At 32.8% G+C, this 20,999-nt stretch overlaps 1 protein-coding gene across 1 annotated transcript; it reads right to left on the reverse strand.

The window, feature by feature from the left end:
- Positions 1 to 16,865: 16,865 nt before the first annotated feature.
- On the reverse strand, positions 16,866 to 19,685 carry LOC149193061 (peroxidase 21-like). The gene is made up of 4 exons (XM_089406526.1): positions 19,434 to 19,685; positions 19,100 to 19,288; positions 18,476 to 18,641; positions 16,866 to 17,400 (listed from the first exon to the last, which is right to left on the reverse strand). Exons 1-4 carry the CDS (start codon positions 19,650 to 19,652, stop codon positions 16,994 to 16,996), a joined length of 981 nt encoding a protein of 326 aa, XP_089262652.1. The 5' UTR covers positions 19,653 to 19,685; the 3' UTR covers positions 16,866 to 16,993.
- Between the last annotated feature and the right edge of the window lie 1,314 nt (positions 19,686 to 20,999).

Below are 20,999 nucleotides of genomic sequence, written 5' to 3' on the forward strand. Positions count from 1 at the left end.
AGAATTTTCCCTTAAAGATGATGGGATGGATGGTGGATGATATCCATAAAGTCCCATAAATGGGGTCATTTTTGTTACAGTATGGAAGGAAGTGTTATACCACCATTTAGCTAGAGGTAACCACTTGACCCATTTTTTTTGTTTATCAGATACATAGGAACGAAGATATCCTTCAAAAAATTTGTTCACTGTCTCATTTTGCCTATAAGATTGAGGATGATAAGATGAGCTATGAGTTAATTGAGTACCCAAACAAGAAAATAATTCTGTCCAAAAATTTCTAGTAAAAATGGGATCTTTGTCACTTACAATAATCTTTAGGCTTCCATGTAGCTTTTGAATTGTTTCCATAGATGCAATAACAATTGTATCGGCTTTAAATGGATGAGATAATGAAGAAAAGTGTGCATACTTGGTAATTCTATCAACTACCGCCATGATGACACTGTCTCCTTCAAACTTGGGTAAACATGTGATAAAATCCATTAAGACCTCCCAACGTTGAGTTGGAATGCTTAAAGGTTGTAATAGACCAGGGGTCTTAATTGTCTCAACTTTATTATTTTGGGAAACCAAAAATTCCAGCATAAACTTCTAAATATCATATTTAAGGCGATCCCCAAAAAAAAATTTCTTAAGCCTGTGGTAAGATTTTAAAAATATTGAGTTCCCTCCTAAGGGGGAGGTGTGAAATTTTACAAGTATCTTTAGTTTGAGTTGGGACTTCTTACAAAGATATAAGAAATCTTTGTACCATAATGAATCATTTTTTGAGATAAATGTATCAGATGTATTGGGATCTTGCTACAACTTTTGAATGGGTGTCCAAACCTCTTCATCATTCTTTCATTCATCCCTTGCTTCAGTTATACACTCAGGTTGGATAATAGAAATGAAACAGAGAAATGCTTCCAAATCCTCATCCTTTCATGTGAGTGCATCTGCAACAACATTTTTCTTCCCATTTTTGTAGATGATTTCAAAGTCATAACCCAACATCTTGGTTACCCATTTTTGTTTCTCTTTTCAGGATAATATTTTTTCCGAAAAGTATTTAAGGATATCATGATTTATTTTTACCTTGAAGTGTCTTCCCATTAGGTAAGGTCACCGTTTCTTTAGTGCATGTAGTATTGTCAACATTTCCTTCTCATAAATAGGCTTGTGTAAATATTTTCCCTTGATTGGATGATTTTCGAAAGCAATGGATGTTCCTTCTTGTGTTAAAACAACACTAATTTCATTTCCTAAGGCATCACATTACATGATAAAGGTTTTTGTGAAATCTGGTGTAGCTAAGACCACTACTTATCACATTGCCTTGTTAAGATGTTCAAAGGCCTTAGTTTCTTCTGGAGTCGAAGAAAATGCATCTTTCTATAGCAATGTTGTTAGAGGTGCTGCTATTCTCCCATAACTCTTAACGGACATGTGATAATACCTTGTCAAATCAAGAAATCCTTGGAGATGCTTTAGGGTTGTGGGGATTTCCCATTCCTTAATGGATTTAATTTTGTTAGGGTCTATCTTAACACCCTAATGAGATACAATATGACCCAAATATTCCACCTCTTATACTCGAAAGAAGAATTTGGATGTTTTTACATATAATTGATTCTCCTCCAATAGTTTTAGTACCCTGTCAACATGTTGAACATGATCCTTTCAAGACTTGTTGTAGATTAGTATATCATCAAAAAAAACTAACGCAAATTTTCTATGGAAGGGTTTGAAAATGGAATGCATCAAACCTTGAAATGTGGAAGGTGCAGTAGTAAAGCCAAAAGGCATCACCAAAAATTCATAATGATCATCATGAGTTCTGAATGTTGTTTTTGGAATGTCTTCAATCTTCATTTTAACTTGATGATATCCTAAATGAAGATCTAGCTTGGTGAGTTAAATTGCTCCCTATAATTCATACAACAATTCATCAATGAGAGGAATGGAAAAATTATATTTAATAGTGAGATTGTTGAGCTCCCTATAATGCAGACACATATGCCATGATCCATCCTTCTTGTGCACCAATACTGCTATAGTAGAGAAAAAAATATGACTAGGTTGAATTATACTAGGCTCTAGCATTTTTGCAACCATACGTTCAATTTCACTCTTTTGGGCATATGGATATCTGTAGGGCCTAATGTTTGGAGGAACACTTCCTAGAATCAAGTGAATAGCACCATCATAATCACAAATATGTGGGACACATTTGGGAGTCTCATATACCTTCAAAATGATTGTCCAACACTTTTTGGAGATATGTAGAAATAGATGATTTTGATGTTTGAACCTCTAGTGAGAATAATTGTGCAATTATGTCCCATCTCTATTTCTTCAAAATATTTGTAATTCCATTAGGGATAATTATCTTCCCTGGTTTCCATATGTTTCCCCTTAATTCAGTTTCCTTTCCTTCCCAATTTATTTTTATGAAAAGTTCTTGAAAATTAAAAGCTATCATCCCCAAAGATTATAACCATTGGACTCCTAGTACAACATCAACATCACCCATTTGAAAGGAAATAATTGAACTATTCAATGCATACTCCCCCATGGTTAGCTTGATATTATGACACTTTAGAGAGAAATTTATAGTTCTTCCATTTGCAACCATCACTTGACACTCTCGTGCTGGATATCGAAAACCATTTAGTTCCTTGGCTATATTATAATGAATGAAATTATGGGTACTACCCAAATAAATCAACAATATTACCTTTTTCTTCTTGATACATACATCTATATTAAGAGTTTGAGGAGTTGTAATTCCCACCAATACAATATATGGTCGGATTCATTTCTTCCATCTCTAGGGTTAGTTCTTGATGTATATATTATTCTTCTTATGTTTCTTGTTCCTTTTTTTCATCCTCTTCACAATCTATGTAAAATAATTTCTTCTTGGCATAGTTATGACCTTTAGTGTATTTTATATCACAATTGTAACAACTTCCTTTTTCTCTATTTTCCTCCAAATTGTTGTGGTTTCAACCTTGTAGGTTGTGGAATGATAAAAGTAAGAACACTTCATAGTTGTGAGTGGTATACTTCCTTGTTTCCATAATTTTTCTTTCAACTTTTCTTGCCACCTTGAATGCCTTCTCCAATGAATCAGGTTCCCAAAGATGAACCTCATGTTGGATGTTATCCTTTAAATTTCCTATGAGACATTAATCCTATGCTCCTCTAGAATATCATTTACCTTGATATTCAATATTTCTAATTCCTCAATGTGCTCTGCCATTGAACCCTTTCGCGTGAGATTTATATTTTAGCTAAAAAAGGTATTGCTTTTTGAATCCTCATAATGTGACACCAATTCTTCTGCAAAAATTGTTTAACTAACAATTAATTTACGAGAACAAAGTCATCGATACCACAAAAAATTAATTTGATCTAAATCTAAATATGAAATGTGTACCGCTTTTGTGTTCGACACATTATTTAGAGCAAAGAATTGTTCCATATGTAGTATCCATGTTACCAGATCCTTGTCATCAAACTTCCTCACGTTAATATTTGAAATGTGGTGGGTATTAAACCCACATTGGAGTCTCTAACATCATGATTAACATTTCTTGTGTTCTCATCATGAGTTTCATCGAATAAATTTTCACCATTAGGAAACATTTCTTGTAACAAATTTGTCAAACCTTCCTTCAAACCTTCTATGTCTACTTTTAAACCATTAATGTCAGCCCTTTGATTTATTCTTTTGAACCACCCATGTATCATTTTATTTATTATCTTAAACCATCCATGTTCCCTTTTAAGCCATCCATGTCTCCTTTTAGTTCATCTTTGGTTTCTATTTGTGAGAGCAAAATTTGATGCACTTGGTCCCACAATTTTGATATATCATGTTGTAGTTTTTCCTTTTCATGAGTCATAGTAGAGATTTATGAGGGCTTAATGGGCGTATAATTGTTTGTTTTGGGAGAAATTTTAAAACCAAATACTGATATATATGCTTCAACATTCCATTTGAATGACTTGAAACTGATTTTTCAAATAGAAGATATGTGGAATTTAAAACAAAACACCTTTTTCTTGCCTTTTAGGAGCTTAATATTGAAGCTATTGTATCTCGGTAATTTCAGATTCCCAAGGTCTAAAATTCTGTCCTATGTTGTCCCTCTAAGTCTTATTTCCAACCCCACAAGTCACACCAATATTGTATTATTCAATAAAGAGTTATTCCCAAACTCCCACGATGACGTGATTATAGATTGATTCAATAGAGTGAACTTGTCGAAGTGTCGCATGTCACTGTTTCCACTATAATCTATGAAAATGATACATGAAAAAGTACATGCCATACAATTTCAGTCACATTTCATGAAATTCAAATTTGAATTTCAGAGAGAAAGCTATGATGATTTTCCCTAGCTCACTTGTTTCAGATGGAATTCTCGAGCCTATGGAAACCCTAACTTCCTCGGATAATATCTTCAAAAACATAGAGAACCGAGATCTGAAATTTATATACAAAGTTCAATAAGATTTCTGCTCCACGTGGTTGTAATTTCAGAACCTTAATCCTCATAGAAAATAATTTATAACAAAAATTCCAAGATGATGTCTTTGAAGAAGCGAAACCCTAGAATTCAAAGCTCTGATACCAAATTTTATGCAACTAGCTCAATAGATCAACGACTTATAAATTATCCTCTTTGAGGGGGAAACGTCATTTATATTACATAAATGAACAATTCTTGTATGATACAAATGACTATACATCCTTTCTATATATAGGAGTCTAAGGGATCACAATATAACTAGAGCCTACATAACAATAATGATGTAAGGACACAACAATAACAACAATGGGTGTCTATGGGGCATAACAATAACAATATGGGGGCTACATGGGCCCAATAATAATAATAGGGGGATGCACTAACAATAACAATAAAGGGGTTACACTAGTATTATAGGGACCTAACAGATAACACTTCCAAAAAAGTAGAAAAGACAAGTTCTTTGTAATTTTTTTACAAAATTAATATGTTTGAACTATATGTAAGTTTAACTAATATTTATTGGTTAGTTTGTGTCATGTAGATCCACAAAATGACGAAGTTGAATAAGGAAATTTTTTTTATCTAAGGGCATAAGAGCATAAAATCCCAATAGAAAAATTGCAGAAAGATGAATCAAGCGAATGAAAAAATACTATTCAATATGAGTGTTTTTTTATTTTTTCTCATTAATAATATACTTAAGAATATTAGATAACATGTTTCAAACAATCTATTAATTCACAAATGTTTAATGTTCTACAGAGCCCAACAATGAAGGAATAAAATGTCATTCTATGAATTTTTTTTATAGAACATGCAAATGACGATGAATTGGTCCTTAGCTCATCTTGAGTGGTGTTGGAGGTTAGTGAAATGGGGAAAATATTTTAGAAAAATATGAGGGATATAGTGGAATGAACATATAGATGTACTTTCCACTTACAATATAGAAATAAATCCAATGATTCCAAGAACTAGGTTATATTTAAAATACAAAGAGCATTTCCAAATAAATGGTCAATGAGACCTATGAGACTTGCAATAGGAAAAACATATAAAAACAAAAAATAGTCATTCAAAAAGTAATATTCCTAATTAATTTCTTTTTTCTAGAATTATATGTATATGTTACTATAAAGCATTCATTTATTAATATCAATTTGGTTATATTTAGTTTTCATATATCAATATAAAAATACTTTATTACTTTTTTTTCATGAAAATGATGAAAATCCCACAGGATCAACAAGTTGATATTTGAAACATGCTAGTAAGAATGTCCAAAAAAGTGTACAAGGACATGCTGATAGAAATGGACATAATTGCATCATGGGAGTAGCCATCTTAGCAACAACATGCTTTAATTGTATGTAATCATTTATTTTTTATATTAGGTTCATATAAAAAAAATATTTAGCATTAAGTATTAATTTTCGAGTATTTTCTTGCAGAAAACAAAACAAAATGGTACTCATTCAACAAAAAAAACAAGACAAAAAGAAAGAAAACGATTGATATCAAAGTTTGTGAGAAATTGTTAATATTTCCTTATAATAACTTAAAGTTTCATTTTTTTGTATATTTTAAGTTGTTTACAACAACCATCATTGAATGTCTTCGAATAGGTGTGAACATAAAAAACAGAGCCATTAGAAGAATTGGTTGACATTGAGTTAAATATGGGTTGTGAGTATATGTTGTCGTATAAAAAATTAATTGTGGAATTTGTAAGTATATATGTTGTTTTACTTCTCTGACTTTATAATTAATAGAACAAAAAATCCTTTATATTAAATCTATGATTTATTATGGGGTATAAAACTTGTAGGAAACAAAGTATGGAACTACACCAATAGAAGAGTTGTTGAAACAAGGAATGAGATTTTGTTTTGAATAAATGTGTAAAATTCGAGTCTCAATTCTTATTATGGTACATTGTTTTTTGATTTACATTGATATATATATTATTTATTTCAATTTTCATTATTCTCATGAATGTAGATACACTCATTAGACTTTATTTTTATGTTTGTACATGGAACTTAAAGAAGATGAAAACTATAGATGCAATAAACAAGAATTCATCCAAATAACCCAAGTCATGGAAGTAGCTCGAGAACTGAGAGCAGTTCCAATGAAGAATGATGATCTATTTGGATATTAATGCAATTTGTTGTCGTTGTTTTTAAATAATTGTTAGTGAAAATCAGTCATTTTGTTTAATTTAATGGACATCGTGTCCCAATTAAAAGATAAGGGGTTACCAATAATTATCCCATTTTGTATGACAAAGAGCCTCTTATTGATATATAATAAAATTAATTTTAATTTAGTCTAATGTGTTGTCTAATGTCGTTGTATAATGTTACACCATTGATTAATATATGAATGGTTAAATATTATAATGAAGAGATGTGAAATCTGATGATATAACAAACTAATACAAACATCATATAAAAATGCACTAATCAAAATTTAAGTTATATGAATACTGTTATAAGATATATTTCGATTTTTCAATAAAGAATGGATTTAAAAAAATCACAATAATTGCACTGTCATAGGTCGATGTTTCTAAAAAATAGAAAATGAATATTGGGACATCATATATTAACATGCACCACTCTGAATATGATCTTTTTAACAACGATATTTACAATAATAAAAAATGGTATCCTGGTGCATTTGTAAAATAAAGATGCACTCGGAATATATGCATTTCATGCATCAATGTGATTCTCCTTCAGCACATCGGTGCATCGTTACCTTTAAAACACTTGTGCATTAGATTACATAAAAGAACAGGTACTACAAGATTTTTGTTGCCTGGCTCGTTGCCTTTTGTGAAAATTACAGCACCAGGGGTTTTTCAAACACATAAGCACCAGATATTATACTTTTGAAGAACAATGTTGTTTATACAACTCATCGGCACTGATACATTGTTACGTACAACTACCGAGCGCGTTGGATAAGATAAAAGCACTCGGACTACAAGAATTTTTTTTTTTTTTTTTTTTTTTTTCTGCCCCAATGCCCCTCCTAAAAGTATTGCCTCGGATGTTTTTTAAGACATAAGCACTGGGGCAGTATACTTTGTAGGCAATGATGTTCAACTCCCTAGTGGATGGTATCATAGATTGTATGAGGCGATGCATTTTTATTATTAAAGCACTGGTAATTTTATAAATTTAACGGGTCAATTCTCTAAATATTTTTATCAAGTCTCGGTGCTTTTATTCAGAGTTATGACATCGGTTCTTTTATATTAGTAGCTTACTAGTGTGATGTTTCTAGTAAGCACACTGCTAAGAAAACATCCGCTAAAACCTATATTTTCCCATATTTTTTTAGCTGTGATGAAGTTCCATTATCAACTCTACTAAAACAGCCGCTACCACAAAAGTATGTTGTAGCAGTGGTTTTTTGACAATTTTTGACAATTTTATAAAACTAAAAACCTCCATTATAACCATTGCTAGAAGGTATTTTCCTTGTAGTGCATGCCTCAATTTGAATCTTATCCATCAAAGTAATGAGTAAATAAATAATTTTGTAGAATGATAAACATTCAAAACTTTTAGCCATCCTTTGCACTCTAGGATCTATCCCACTTAGCTAAATATGCTTTGAAGTTTGGTTTAGGTCATCAACAATATCAATTCATGGAAACTCTAAGGTGTAGGCAAACAAGAAAGGATGCAATGGGAAGCACTAGCAACTCAATCATCAATGAGGACCCTCCAAAATTAAGAATATTGTAGCATTCCCAATAGAAAGAAGGAAGATAAGATTCTAATATTTAGTTTTACAAAATATGAATTGATCTAAAAGCTATATAGTCATTTTAGATTGTAGACTAAATAATGTTTTGACTTTGTCAATTTTTTATTTCCTATCTTGATCAAGGTTGCACCGGATATATATATATATATATATATATATATATATATATATATATATATATATATATATATATATATATAAGCGGATATTATATATTCCAATATAAAAAATATTTTCATATGTTTTTTTAGAACAATCCATTTTCAATAGCCCAGTTTCTATCGTTGTGAGCCATAAGGCATGATTTTGATTTTGATTTTACTTATATAATAAAAAAAAAATTCTTACCGAAAAAAATGTATTCAATAAATATTAAAATCAATCCATGAAACTCACAATCACATAATTAAACAAAAATTTAAATTAGACAACCCTAGCATGGGAAAACATAAACTCAAAATGGCATGTTTAACTTCTCATTATGCTAGGAAAATCATATTTTCGGAAGTGTGCAAGTAAAGGTTCTCCTTATGGAGCAAAAATCAATGACAACAAGAGTTAATGCTTATTTTCATCTACTTTGTTTTAGTTCATAATCAACTTGTTTTTCACATGCATTTCTTTTTGGCTAGGTTCAACTTAGGTCAGGGCTAGTCCATTTATTGGATAGAAGAAAAACAATCAACACAGTGGGATTCTTATCACCAGGATTGTGTGAGGCTTGGTTGAGTCTGAACAAACCTTGGGATAGTTTAATTACCTCAAAATGGCTTCCATCCTCAACCCTTTCTCATGAGGATTGAATCTATGATTTGACAGGGACTAGACCACACATAAACTAGCTAATCTACATCTTATGGGGTGTCACATTTGTTATTAGTGCCACATTTTGTTACACTAAACTAACTAAGACCAATTAGCCAATTGAAAAACAAAAAACCAACCAACCACAAAACCCAATTTTCAAAACCCTCATAGCCTTTATTGTTCACTTTTTAATTTATCACCTTCCTTCCTTAAAATCCAAATAACCCAACAATTAATTTCCAAAGCCTAAGAAACTGTATCCATCAAATCTTAAGTGGAACCATTGTGAACACAATGGCGGTCACCATCGTTAAGGGTTTTTCTATTGAGAATGAATTTCATCTACATGGTTACAAAACCATGTCCTCAATGTGTTCACTTTTCTATATTTATCATAAAAAAAAAATTCAACTAAAAAATGAAACCCACACTTTTTACAAATTGACTATGCAGAAAGGTTTTCGACATCGAATTCTCTATATCTCGACATCAATAGACTTATATAATACAATGTTCCCATATCTGTTGAGATTTTCTGTTTGGAGTAAAATAGGCAAAAATCTCTGTAGGTGACAACAATAGAAATTCAGTTCCTAGATTAGCTCCAGGTTGTTGGGAGATGCTTAATGCCTTCTATATTTGATGTGAGTGAGTTAATGAGGTGGTTAGATTCTCTTTGCTATATAACAGGCAACCATTCGGATTGTTTTCTAAGAGGGTGAGAGTTTTGTGAGGATTTCATTATGTAATCTCCTGTTTGATTAATAAGATTGCCGATGCCTATGTTGTGTGGACGTAGCCCAGATTGGTTGGGTGAACCACGTTAAATTTTTGTGTCTTATGTGCTTGACATATCAGCTGTATATTTTTTGTTTAATTTCTGCTGTGCATCTGATCTCCAACAAGTGGTATCAGAGCGAGCTGGAGGAGCGGCATAGTTGGAGGTGGAGCGTGTGCTCAAGCTGGAGCGTTGGCTGCGTTGTTTGAGCTGGAGTGCATAATTGCTGGTTCAGAGACACAGTGCTGCGGAGTGTGTTGGTTTTCTGCTGATGGCGCAGAACCGATTATATTAAACTCTAATCGCCCAACCAACCAGCGCGCTGACCAGAGACGCTGCGTGGAGCTGGTTGAGCCTGCGTGGAGGCTTGAAATTGCTGCATTGTTGGAGGAGGTCGCGGGTTCTGCAGTGGATTAACGTGTTACCTGATTGCTGGTGTATTGGCATATTACCGTATTGCTGTTACCATCCATTGGTGGTGCATATTTCTGTTACCGTCCATTGGTTAGTATTGCTGTTACCGTCCATTGGTGCGTATTTAATTAAGTGCTGGTGCGGTTTTGGTGCTTGACCACTATGCGCCCAAAAACACCATAGTGATTGCTGGTGCTGCGTGAAATGGATATGCTTTAAAAACGACGTAGTTATATTTTAAAAACTGTGTGGATAGATCAAATATATGCGCTGTGTTTTACATATATATGTTAACATAAAAGGTTGAAACGCATATGATATACACCATGTTACAAACCATATGTTACACATATTGTATAAACCATGTTAACGTAATGGAAAGTGTAAACATATGTTAAATGGTGGATTAATATTAAAGTGGGTGAACGCATGTGGTGGAGTAGTTTTTTGGTGTAGCGGATCAATCCTTCCATTGGTGATTCAAACTTTTTTTTTTTATGGTGTGCGGTGAGATATATATTTGTTATAAATTGCAGAACTGGTACATTGTGATTCACACAACAAAATATTGTTTTTTGTTTTATTTAAAGGCAAAGACAGAAAGGCATAGGCAGTTGATTTTTTCTATTGCTGGTATTTAAAGTTGGATATTGGAGATTATTGTGTTTTTTGATACAAATGGCGAAAACTCAAAGTGCCTGGTTTGAAATCGAGAAATTTAATGGCAAAAATAATTTCGAGATCTGGAAGGTAAAGATGCATGATCTGTTGGTACAGCAGGGCGTGGCAAAGCCATTGTTGGGCAGGTCCAAACTGCCTTCCCCCATGACAGATAATGAGTGGAATGAATTGGGTGGAAGAGCCTTGAGCGGAATTCGGTTGTGTTTGGCTGATGATGTTTTATTTAACATCGTGTCAGAGAAGACTGCAGCTGGTTTGTGGACGAAGTTGGAGAAGCTGTATATGACGAAATCCTTGACAAATCGGATTCTCCTGAAACGGCAGCTTTATGGTTTGCGGATGAAAGAAGGTACCTCGATTACTGATCACCTGAATGTTTTTAATACCTTACTGGTGCAATTAGACAGTCTAGATGTGAAATTTGATTCAGAGGATAAGGCAATAACTCTATTTTGTTCATTGCCCGAATCTTGGGATCACTTTGTTACTTCCATAAGCTTTAGGACAACAGACATTCTTGAGTTTGACGATGTTGTTGGAGCCTTGTTGTCTGAGGAGACGAGGAAGAGGTCGAATGCAGACACCTCTACGTCAGAGGTAATGATGGCCAGAGGTCGCTCAAGAGAGAGACACTCCGGGGGAAAGCATAGCGACTCTCGTTCAAAGTCCAAAGGAAAGAAGACAAAGGTGAAGTTTTGGCATTGTGGCAATGCTGGACATCTGAAAAAGGATTGATGGAAGCGAAAGAAGGCTGCTAAAGAAGGCTCTTCGACAGAAAAGAAGGAAGCCAACACCACAGATACAGGTTCAGTATCTGGTTCAGGTATGAGTGATGAGGTATTGTCTGTTAATGTATCAAAACATGATCAAAATTGGTTGTTAGATTCCAGGGCATCTAACCACATGTGTATTCATAAAGATTGGTTTAAGACATATAGATCAGTTGATGATGGAGTCATGTACATGGGTAATGATGTCACTTGCAGTATTGTTGGGATAGGAAGTATACAACTGCAAATGTTTGATGGCACAACCAAATTGTTAACAGATGTGAGACATGTACCAGATCTAAGAAAAAATCTAATTTCATTAGGAGCACTGGATACGAATGGATATAAAACTGTAATTCAAGGTGGAGTTATGAAAATCCATAAAGGTATTTTACTAGTGATGAAGGCTAAGAAGGTAGGAAATCTTTTTCAATTAGAAGGTAGAACTCGGTCAGATCATGTGTCGGTGTCTAAACAGGACAGTAGTTCCATTCTCCTATGGCATCAAAGGTTGGGCCATATGAGCGAACGAGGGTTGAAAATTTTGGCTGACCGCAAGTTACTTCCTAATCTAAGATCTGGAAAGTTAGATTTCTGTAAAAATTGCTTGTTTGGAAAACAAAGTAAACAAAAATTTAAAACAGGCAAACATACTAGTAAAGGAATACTTGATAATATCCATTCAGATGTTTGGGGTCCAGCCCCTACAGCGTCATATGGTGGCTCGTCATATTTTGTATCGTTTATTGATGACTTTTCTAGAAAAGTGTGGGTCTACATGTTGAAAAGGAAGTCTGATGTTTTTACAGTTTTCAAGCAGTTTAGAGCATTGGTAGAAAACAGCACTGGTAGAACTATAAAATGTTTAAGAACTGACAATGGTGGTGAGTTTACTTCCAAGGAGTTTGACAGCTATTGCAAGGATGTAGGGATCGAGAGACATAAGACCCCGGTTTATACTCCTCAGCAGAATGGAGTTGCTGAACGCATGAACAGGACTCTTCTAGAGAGAGCAAGGTGTATGCTGAGTAACGCCGGGTTGCAAAAGGAGTTGTGGACGGAAGCAGTGGCAACAACTTGTTATGTGATAAACCGATCTCCATCAACGACGATAGGCTGCAAGGTTCCGCAAGAGGTATGGAAAGGACACCCTTGTGACTATTCTAAACTCAGAGTGTTTGGTTGTGAAGCATATTCTCTAGTGCCTAAACATCAACGAACTAAATTAGATCCAAAGTCTAAAAGGTATATCTTTGTTGGGTATGGTGATGGAACAAAGGGATATAGATTATGGGATCCTACTACCCGCAAAATCATCATCAACAGAGATGTAAAGTTTAATGAATCCTCTCTTGTACAGTTAGATGTAGATAGTAGATTGAAACAGGATGATGTATTTGATTTCCAGCACATTCAGTTTGACAACATTTCTAATGATAGTCATAATGACCATAGTTCAGATTCTAGTCATGAACAGGTTTCAGAATCAGATTATGAACAGGGTTCAGATGGAGGTCATGAACAGGTCTCAAATAGCGATCATGAAGAAGTTCCTACAGATGATAGACAGCCAATTGTGGAAGCACCAGAAACATTCTTAAGGAGGTCTACAAGGATCAAACGCCCTCCGAGAAGGTATGATGATTATGTTACATCAGTTGCTTTGACCGCTAATGATGATGAACCTTTGTGTTATCAGGAAGCTGTAGAAGGTTCAAATAGTGACAAGTGGAAAGCAGCCATGAAGGACGAAATGATGGCCTTAAGTAAGAATGGTACATGGGATCTGGTTGAGCTTCCGAAAGGCAGGAAAACTGTGGGGTGTAAATGGGTTTTCAAGCTGAAACGGGGTGTGAATGATACGGAAGACAGGTACAAAGCACGGCTGGTTGCAAAAGGGTTTTCTCAGAAAGCCGGTATTGACTTTCATGAGATTTTTTCACCAGTGGTTAAAATTGTTTCAATTAGAATTGTGTTAGCATTAGTGGCTTTGCTTGATTTAGAGTTGCAGCAGTTAGATGTTAAGACTACATTTCTACATGGTGACTTAGATGAGGAAATATATATGGAACAACCGGAAGGGTTTGTTCACCATCACAATGAGAAATTTGTCTGCAGGCTCAAGAAGTCATTATATGGCCTGAAGCAGTAGCCTCGGCAATGGTATAAGAAGTTTGATTCTTTCATGTTGAGTCAGAAATATGTTAGAAGTGAATATGATCATTGTGTTTATTTTAAACAGTTGAATAATGGCATATTCATTAGCTTGGTATTGTATGTTGACGATATGCTTTTAGCAAGCAAAAGCATAGAAGAAATCAACAGGTTGAAGGCTCAGATGGCAAGGACATTTGATATGAAAGATCTAGGAGCAGCAAGACAAATTTTAGGCATGGAGATTTTCAGAGACAGGAGCAATGGTAAGCTATGGCTATCACAACAAAAGTATATTGAGAAAATACTTTTGAGGTTTGGTATGAATAATGTGAAGCCTGTTTCAGTCCCTTTAGCTTCCCTTTTTAAGCTTTCTTCGAGTTTATGTCCTAATACAGATGAAGAAAAGGATTATATGTCTCGAATTCCATATGCCAATGTAGTAGGGTGTTTAATGTATGCGATGGTTTGTACTCGACCAGATATTTCACATGCAGTTGGGGTTGTCAGCAGGTACATGGCAAATCCGGGTAAAGAACACTGGTCAACAGTGAAATGGGTGCTTCGGTATCTGAGAGGCACAAGTAGTTATTGTATCACTTACAATAAGAGTAGTGAATTTGTTTGCGGATATGTTGATTCCGATTTTGCAGGTGATTTGGATAAGAGAAGGTCAACTTCAGGGTATGTCTTTACTCTTGCAGGTGGAGCTATAAGTTGAATGTCAAAGCTACAGAACATTGTCACGTTATCCACTACTGAAGCAGAATACATTGCTGCGTCGCATGCTTGCAAAGAGGCGGTTTGGTTGAAAGGTTTGCTTGGTGAGTTTGGTAGGTTACAGGACAACATCAGGTTACTTTGTGATAGTCAAAGTGCAATACATTTGGCTAAGAATCCGGCTTATCATAGTAAATCAAAGCATATTCCAATTAAGTACCATTTTGTAAGACAGGCTATCACTGAAAGGGGAGTCTCTCTTGAAAAGGTGCATACAAAGGAGAATTGTGCAGACATGTTCACGAAACCAGTTTTGTTAGAGAAGCTACGCTGGTGTTTGGCTTCTCTTGGCTTGCAGAAAAAATAAAATAATAATAACAGGGCATCAGGCTAATTGTTGTCAAGGTGGAGATTGTTGAGATTTTCTGTTTGGAGTAAAACAGGCAAAAATCTCTATAGGTGACAACAATAGAAATTCAGTTCCTAGATTAGCTCCAGGTTGTTGGGAGATGATTAATGCCTCCTATATTTGATGTGAGTGAGTTAATGAGGTGGTTAGATTCTCTTTGCTATATAACAGGCAACCATTCGGATTGTTTGCTAAGAGGGTGAGAGTTTTGTGAGGATTTCATTATGTAATCTCCTATTTGATTAATAAGATTGCTGATGCCTATGTTGTGTGGACGTAGCCTAGATTGGTTGGGTGAACCACGTTAAATTTTTGTGTCTTATGTGCTTGACATATCAGCTGTATATTTTTTGTTTAATTTCTGTTGTGCATCTGATCTCCAAGAATATCTATGTTGAACTTTGCTAAATAGATATTTCTTTGTTGGAACATAATAATTTCCAAAACCTTCTCATTCGCTAGTTTTGAGAAATAATATTTCCTTTTTATGGGGCCCAAGGACACCCATACATAGCTCATCTAGCATTAACAAAGCCATGTCCTCCATGTGTTCGCTTTTCTATGTTTATCATATGTGTTTTCTTGAAATAAAGAATCAATGATCTTGAGTTGATTTTTATAAAATGGTAATGGTAATAGAAAATAACCAAAATTATTTGGGATTTAACACTCCATAAGTCACAATAATTAACTTTGGAGAAAACTACTATTAATATTAGTCACAATTATTGACTTTGGAGAAAGCTACTATTAATATTAGACAGCAGGAGAGACAAGGTATGTTGTTTACAAGAGTAGCTCGTGTTGAATATTTGAATGGTCTATGATTCCAACTACTCTTTTCATATGATCGATGTGAGAAAAAGGAAAAAAATAGTTTCAGGTTGATTGCAATGAAGATTGTTTGTAATTGACTATATTCTTAGTATTCACATTTTCTATCTGTCAAAATTGTTACATTGACACTTTGCACTCAAATTTTGTATTTCATCATTTTTCGTCATTCAAGTTACTAACGGTCTCTCTTATCTCAACAAACTGAGGTAACTAAGAAAATTTTAAATTAAATTGACCAAATTAATTTTAGACATATTTATCATATTTAAAATTAAAAAAATAATTAGATGTTCAACAAATTTTGTATGACAACGAACAAGTGAAACCAACCTAGATCCATCTTAACGCGGGAACACTGGATCTATCAAGGATCGAATCTCTGGAGGTGCAAACCTTTCCTCAAGTTTTGCACTCAGAAAATAAGTTTGCACCTCGAGAGATTTGATCTCTCTCAGCTTGATAAACCTAAGCTCGTAATTTTATTGTACTAGAGAATGTACCTTCTCTAAATTTTAGTATTTAAATTATTATATAAATTTTTTTCCCTTATATTTTTATAATTTTAAAATAAAATTATTATTATTATTATTTTCATGAACTTTAATATTCAAACTTAAAAAAAAATCCCACCTTATAATTTATGTAATTTTAAAATAAAATTAAAATTATTATCATCCAGGTTTTTAACTAAATCTACTTTGACTTTATAATTAATTTTATCATAATAAGAAAAAGGTGTTAAATTTTTATTTTTATATCATCAAATGATAAAAACTTTAGAACTTTTGTTTGTCATCTAAATAATGGAAGATTTTTTTTTAAATAGTAACTTAAAGTAAATGATTTCTCCAAGACTAAGTGATGAAATAAAAAAGAAGGAATATACGTGATAATCTACTGATTGCAAAAGATTTTTCTCCATTTTCAGGTTTTGTACGCTTCTTATGAGAATGGACATAAACTGCTCGGAAAAGCAGGAATATAAACATTGGCGATTTATAGTAACCATTGTACCCATATTTTAGTTCTAACTGGAGTTCCGATGTGGGTAGCAAAGAAAGAGTTCAGAGACGAACGAATTTGCAGTTTGTACCCATTATCAGATGGTTTACAGGGAATTGACATAACGACAGTCCTTTCGTATTTCTCCTAGACTTCCAGTGAGGGGATTATTCTCAGACAATATTATGAGGGCCCTCCCGAATTGGGTGAAGAAGTAATCGTTATCTTGCGCCATTCTGTTCACATAATCTGAAGTCCGGTTGTCCGAAAGCAAGCGCTGATCGATGAGCAACAATCCCTTATTCGCGATCAAGTTCTTGTAGTAGTTGTTGTCAAATTTCATGGGGGTCCCGGGGTCGTTCCGAGAGTATAAGACTTCAGAAGGTTCTGGAGTTGGCGTGGGGCATCTCCCTTTGAGATATTCTGCGTAGTCTGGATCAATAGATGGATCAACCGTTGGGTAAAGCCTGTTCACTAAATTCACACAGTGCGTCCTGCCAACGGTGTGAGCTCCTGCACCATATTATGCTCGTATTAATACCATTCATGCCATATTAGTTATTACTAGAAATATATACATATTTTTTATACATTTTTATTTATATTAAGACGAGCATAGATCTATTTTAAATATCATTAGATCTAATTTTTTCACTTACAATTTTTTTAATGAACAGACATATGTCAACTGTTTAACTGTTTCTAGTTATTTAATTTTTAAATTTTATTTTAGCTAACATAAACAAAATTTTAATTTTGATAGCCTATTAGATATAATTCTATTTTAAATTAATGTTACTAATAATTATAAAAAAAATCATACAAAAGTAGTAGTAATTCCCATTTTATTTTAGAGATTTTTTTATTTGTCAATAGGTTTTGTTACATTATTATAGGTCAACATAATGGTTTTGTATTCCTTGTTTTTAAATGGAAAAGAATACTTGATATCACACTACTTGATATCTTAAAAATAAAATTTTAAATTAATATTACTAATAATTATAAAAAATTAATACAAAAATAGTAGCCATTCCCATTTTATTTTAGAGATTTTTTTATTTGTCAATAGGTTTTGTTACATTATTATAAGCCAATATAATGGTTTTGTATTCCTTGTTTTTAAATGGAAAAGGTTACTTGCTATCACACTACTTGATATCTTAAAAATTAGAATAAGGACAAAATCTCACACATTAAACATATTTTCAAGGTTAGCTAAATCTTATTTGAACATGATAAAAATTAAAGGACAAAACAAAAAACACATTACCATTAGATACATTTGAGATAAATACTAACTCAGTATTTAATAGCAAAACTTTCTCAAATAACATTTTAGCTAATATATTATTTTCCATGACACACTTATTCACATAACTTGTTTTTTAATAATCAAAAATAAAAATAACAAAATTTTAATCATTTATTTATGTATAATATCATAAATATTCTATAAACATAACAATTTTTACACATATCTAATAATTATTGTTATTAATAATTATATTAAAATTCTAAAATCCCTAACTTAAATAATATAAAAATATAAAATTATTACAACTTAAATAATATAAAAATATCAAACCTAGGAGTGCTACAGTCCCTTCTGGATCGATTCCTATGGATTCGCAGCGATCCAAGACCGTGTCGATGGTGTCGTTATGCAGCGGCATGTATTTCTCAGTCACTGCTGCGCTGCTTTGTAGACTGTCTCTCCTACCCGTTTTCAGAGCGATGCGTGGTCCTCCCAACTGTATCGTCAAATCATAACATAAAATTGTACGATTAATGTGCATTCCCAGTCAATTAAAAAATTCATGGTTGGGTTTTAGCTTAACAGCGTCAACTAATTTAATTTGAGGGTACATTTTGGGATTTCGGATCCAGAAATATTTCCAGAGTCAACGGGACAGGATGGTTAAATAAATCTGGCTAAAAAACAATATTTTTAGAATTTACAATAGAGATAAAGATAATTATTTATAAATATATTTGGAAGATGGTTCTCATAAAATAATATTCCCAGAATTTACTGTAGAGATAAAAATATTCTTCATATCCAAGATCTGCAATGAAGACTAACCTGAGAAACAATTTCATCCAACTAAAAAAAAATATTCCGAGAATCCAATTAAAATAAAGATAATCATTTACTAATTGAAATCTCCCATCTACTAATTGAAATCTCTGACAAAATTCAGCTTCTCACCATGACGGTTCCTTCCCTCGCAGCGAGAGCAATAATGTCAGCACAGGAGACCACTCCTGGACATTCTTCCTCTACAGCATTCTTGATGGTGTTCAGGTACTTAAAATTGCGCATGCCAAAGTTTCTTTCAGATTCTTGCTCCGACACCATATCTCGTGTGGTTTCTAACAAAATGGAGGCATCGCAGGACTATAAAACATCAACAACACCTCAATTGGCTCAGAAAAGTCGCGCAGAGGATCTTGACCTATTAAATTCCTAGATGTAGCTACATGCTTATATAATCAACTGAAATGAAACCTAGGTAGAAGAGTTTAAATAATACTGTTCCTACCTCCACCATGCAATCGTGGAATATTGTTCTGAGCCAGGAAACAGCAGTGTTGCCATGCTTACGATAGAGTTTGTCGACTTGGTCTCTGATAATATCCTCGGCGCTGGGGCACAGCGTTTGGTAATAACCTTCCATCAATTCCGTTTGCTGAGCAGTACACGTAATCCCTGCTGTCCAGGCTAACCAGATGGAGATGGCTAATAACTCAAGTCTCGCCATGGCACTCTTCACCAATCCCTTCAGCTAGGTAAGTAAATGTGCACTACGCTGCAGCACTCAGCCTATCAGTGACATATTATAACCCATGATAAGCTATTTTTCAAGGCTGCCATCTACCGACTTTGATATTAAATAGTAAAAAGTATTCAACCAATCCCAATATCAAGTGGGTCGTGGGGTTTCAAACTAAATGCGCACTAAAGTTCTCTGTGCAGAAATAACATCATTTATTTACTGAACTTATACTTTTCATAAAAATGGACCGTTAGTTGAATTTAATTAAGATATTAGTTGTTATTTAGTTGAACTTAATTTCAGTATAGATTCAGAAATATTTTGGAAATCGATAAATAAAAGTGAAATTAATTATTGGTTTTTTGTTTTCAATAATCAATCATTCAAATTCAATAATAATGACATAACCATATTAATGGTTATTGATAAATGTAATTGATATAAATTGATAAATATATATCAAATCCATAATATATTAATAATTATTAAATATGTAGCAAAATTTTAATATTAATATTAATTAATATATAAATAAATATTATAAGTATAAATATTAATAGTATAAGTATTAATATTATTAGGTTAGAATATATAAATATATTATAAGTATAAAATGTTTTAATTATAATAATTAATATTAGGACTTTAATATAATTTATTAGATTTAGAAATATTGTAGAAGAGAAATCAATTATTGGCTTTTTTTGTATTGGTCTTAAATATTATTATTCAAATCAAATTCAATAATACTAGTATACATTCATCTTAACTTTGGATTTGTTTATTATTGAAAAGGATCAAATCTCTTGTCACTTTAAAAAAAGTTTTCATGTCAAGATATTTAATCCCTCTCCATGCTTAGTAGATCCTAACTTAATAATTTTATATTTTATTTTATTTTTATTTTTTTATGTAATCTGAACGTGTCAAAATGTTTTATTAATAATTGTCATTATTAATTTTTTATTTTTATTTTATTTTGACCTAGCTCACATGTAAAAGTTTACAAACATTTACACCATTATAACATTTCTCCCATACATTTTTGCTTTTAAATTTAATTTAAAAAATATTATAAAATTAAAATATTTATAAAATATTTTATTGTAACAAAACCTATTTAGAAGCTAATAACATTCTTGGTATAATGGCGTGAATATTCATGGTTAAGAATCTTGTTATATTGTAAGTATTACATTTTTATGTGCTTATTAATTAGATTTAAATATGTTACTAAATCAATATTTTAATTTCTATGGTAAAATGATCTTGATTTATAAAAAAATTATGTTAAATATTTTAATGTGATATATAAAAACAAGATTAAAGGAA

The sequence above is a fragment of the Pinus tabuliformis genome, chromosome 2_2 (genome assembly GCF_031772625.1).
Source record: "Pinus tabuliformis cultivar Carrire ecotype Pingquan chromosome 2_2, CPIR1, whole genome shotgun sequence".
In the NCBI taxonomy this organism is placed as follows: domain Eukaryota; kingdom Viridiplantae; phylum Streptophyta; class Pinopsida; order Pinales; family Pinaceae; genus Pinus; species Pinus tabuliformis.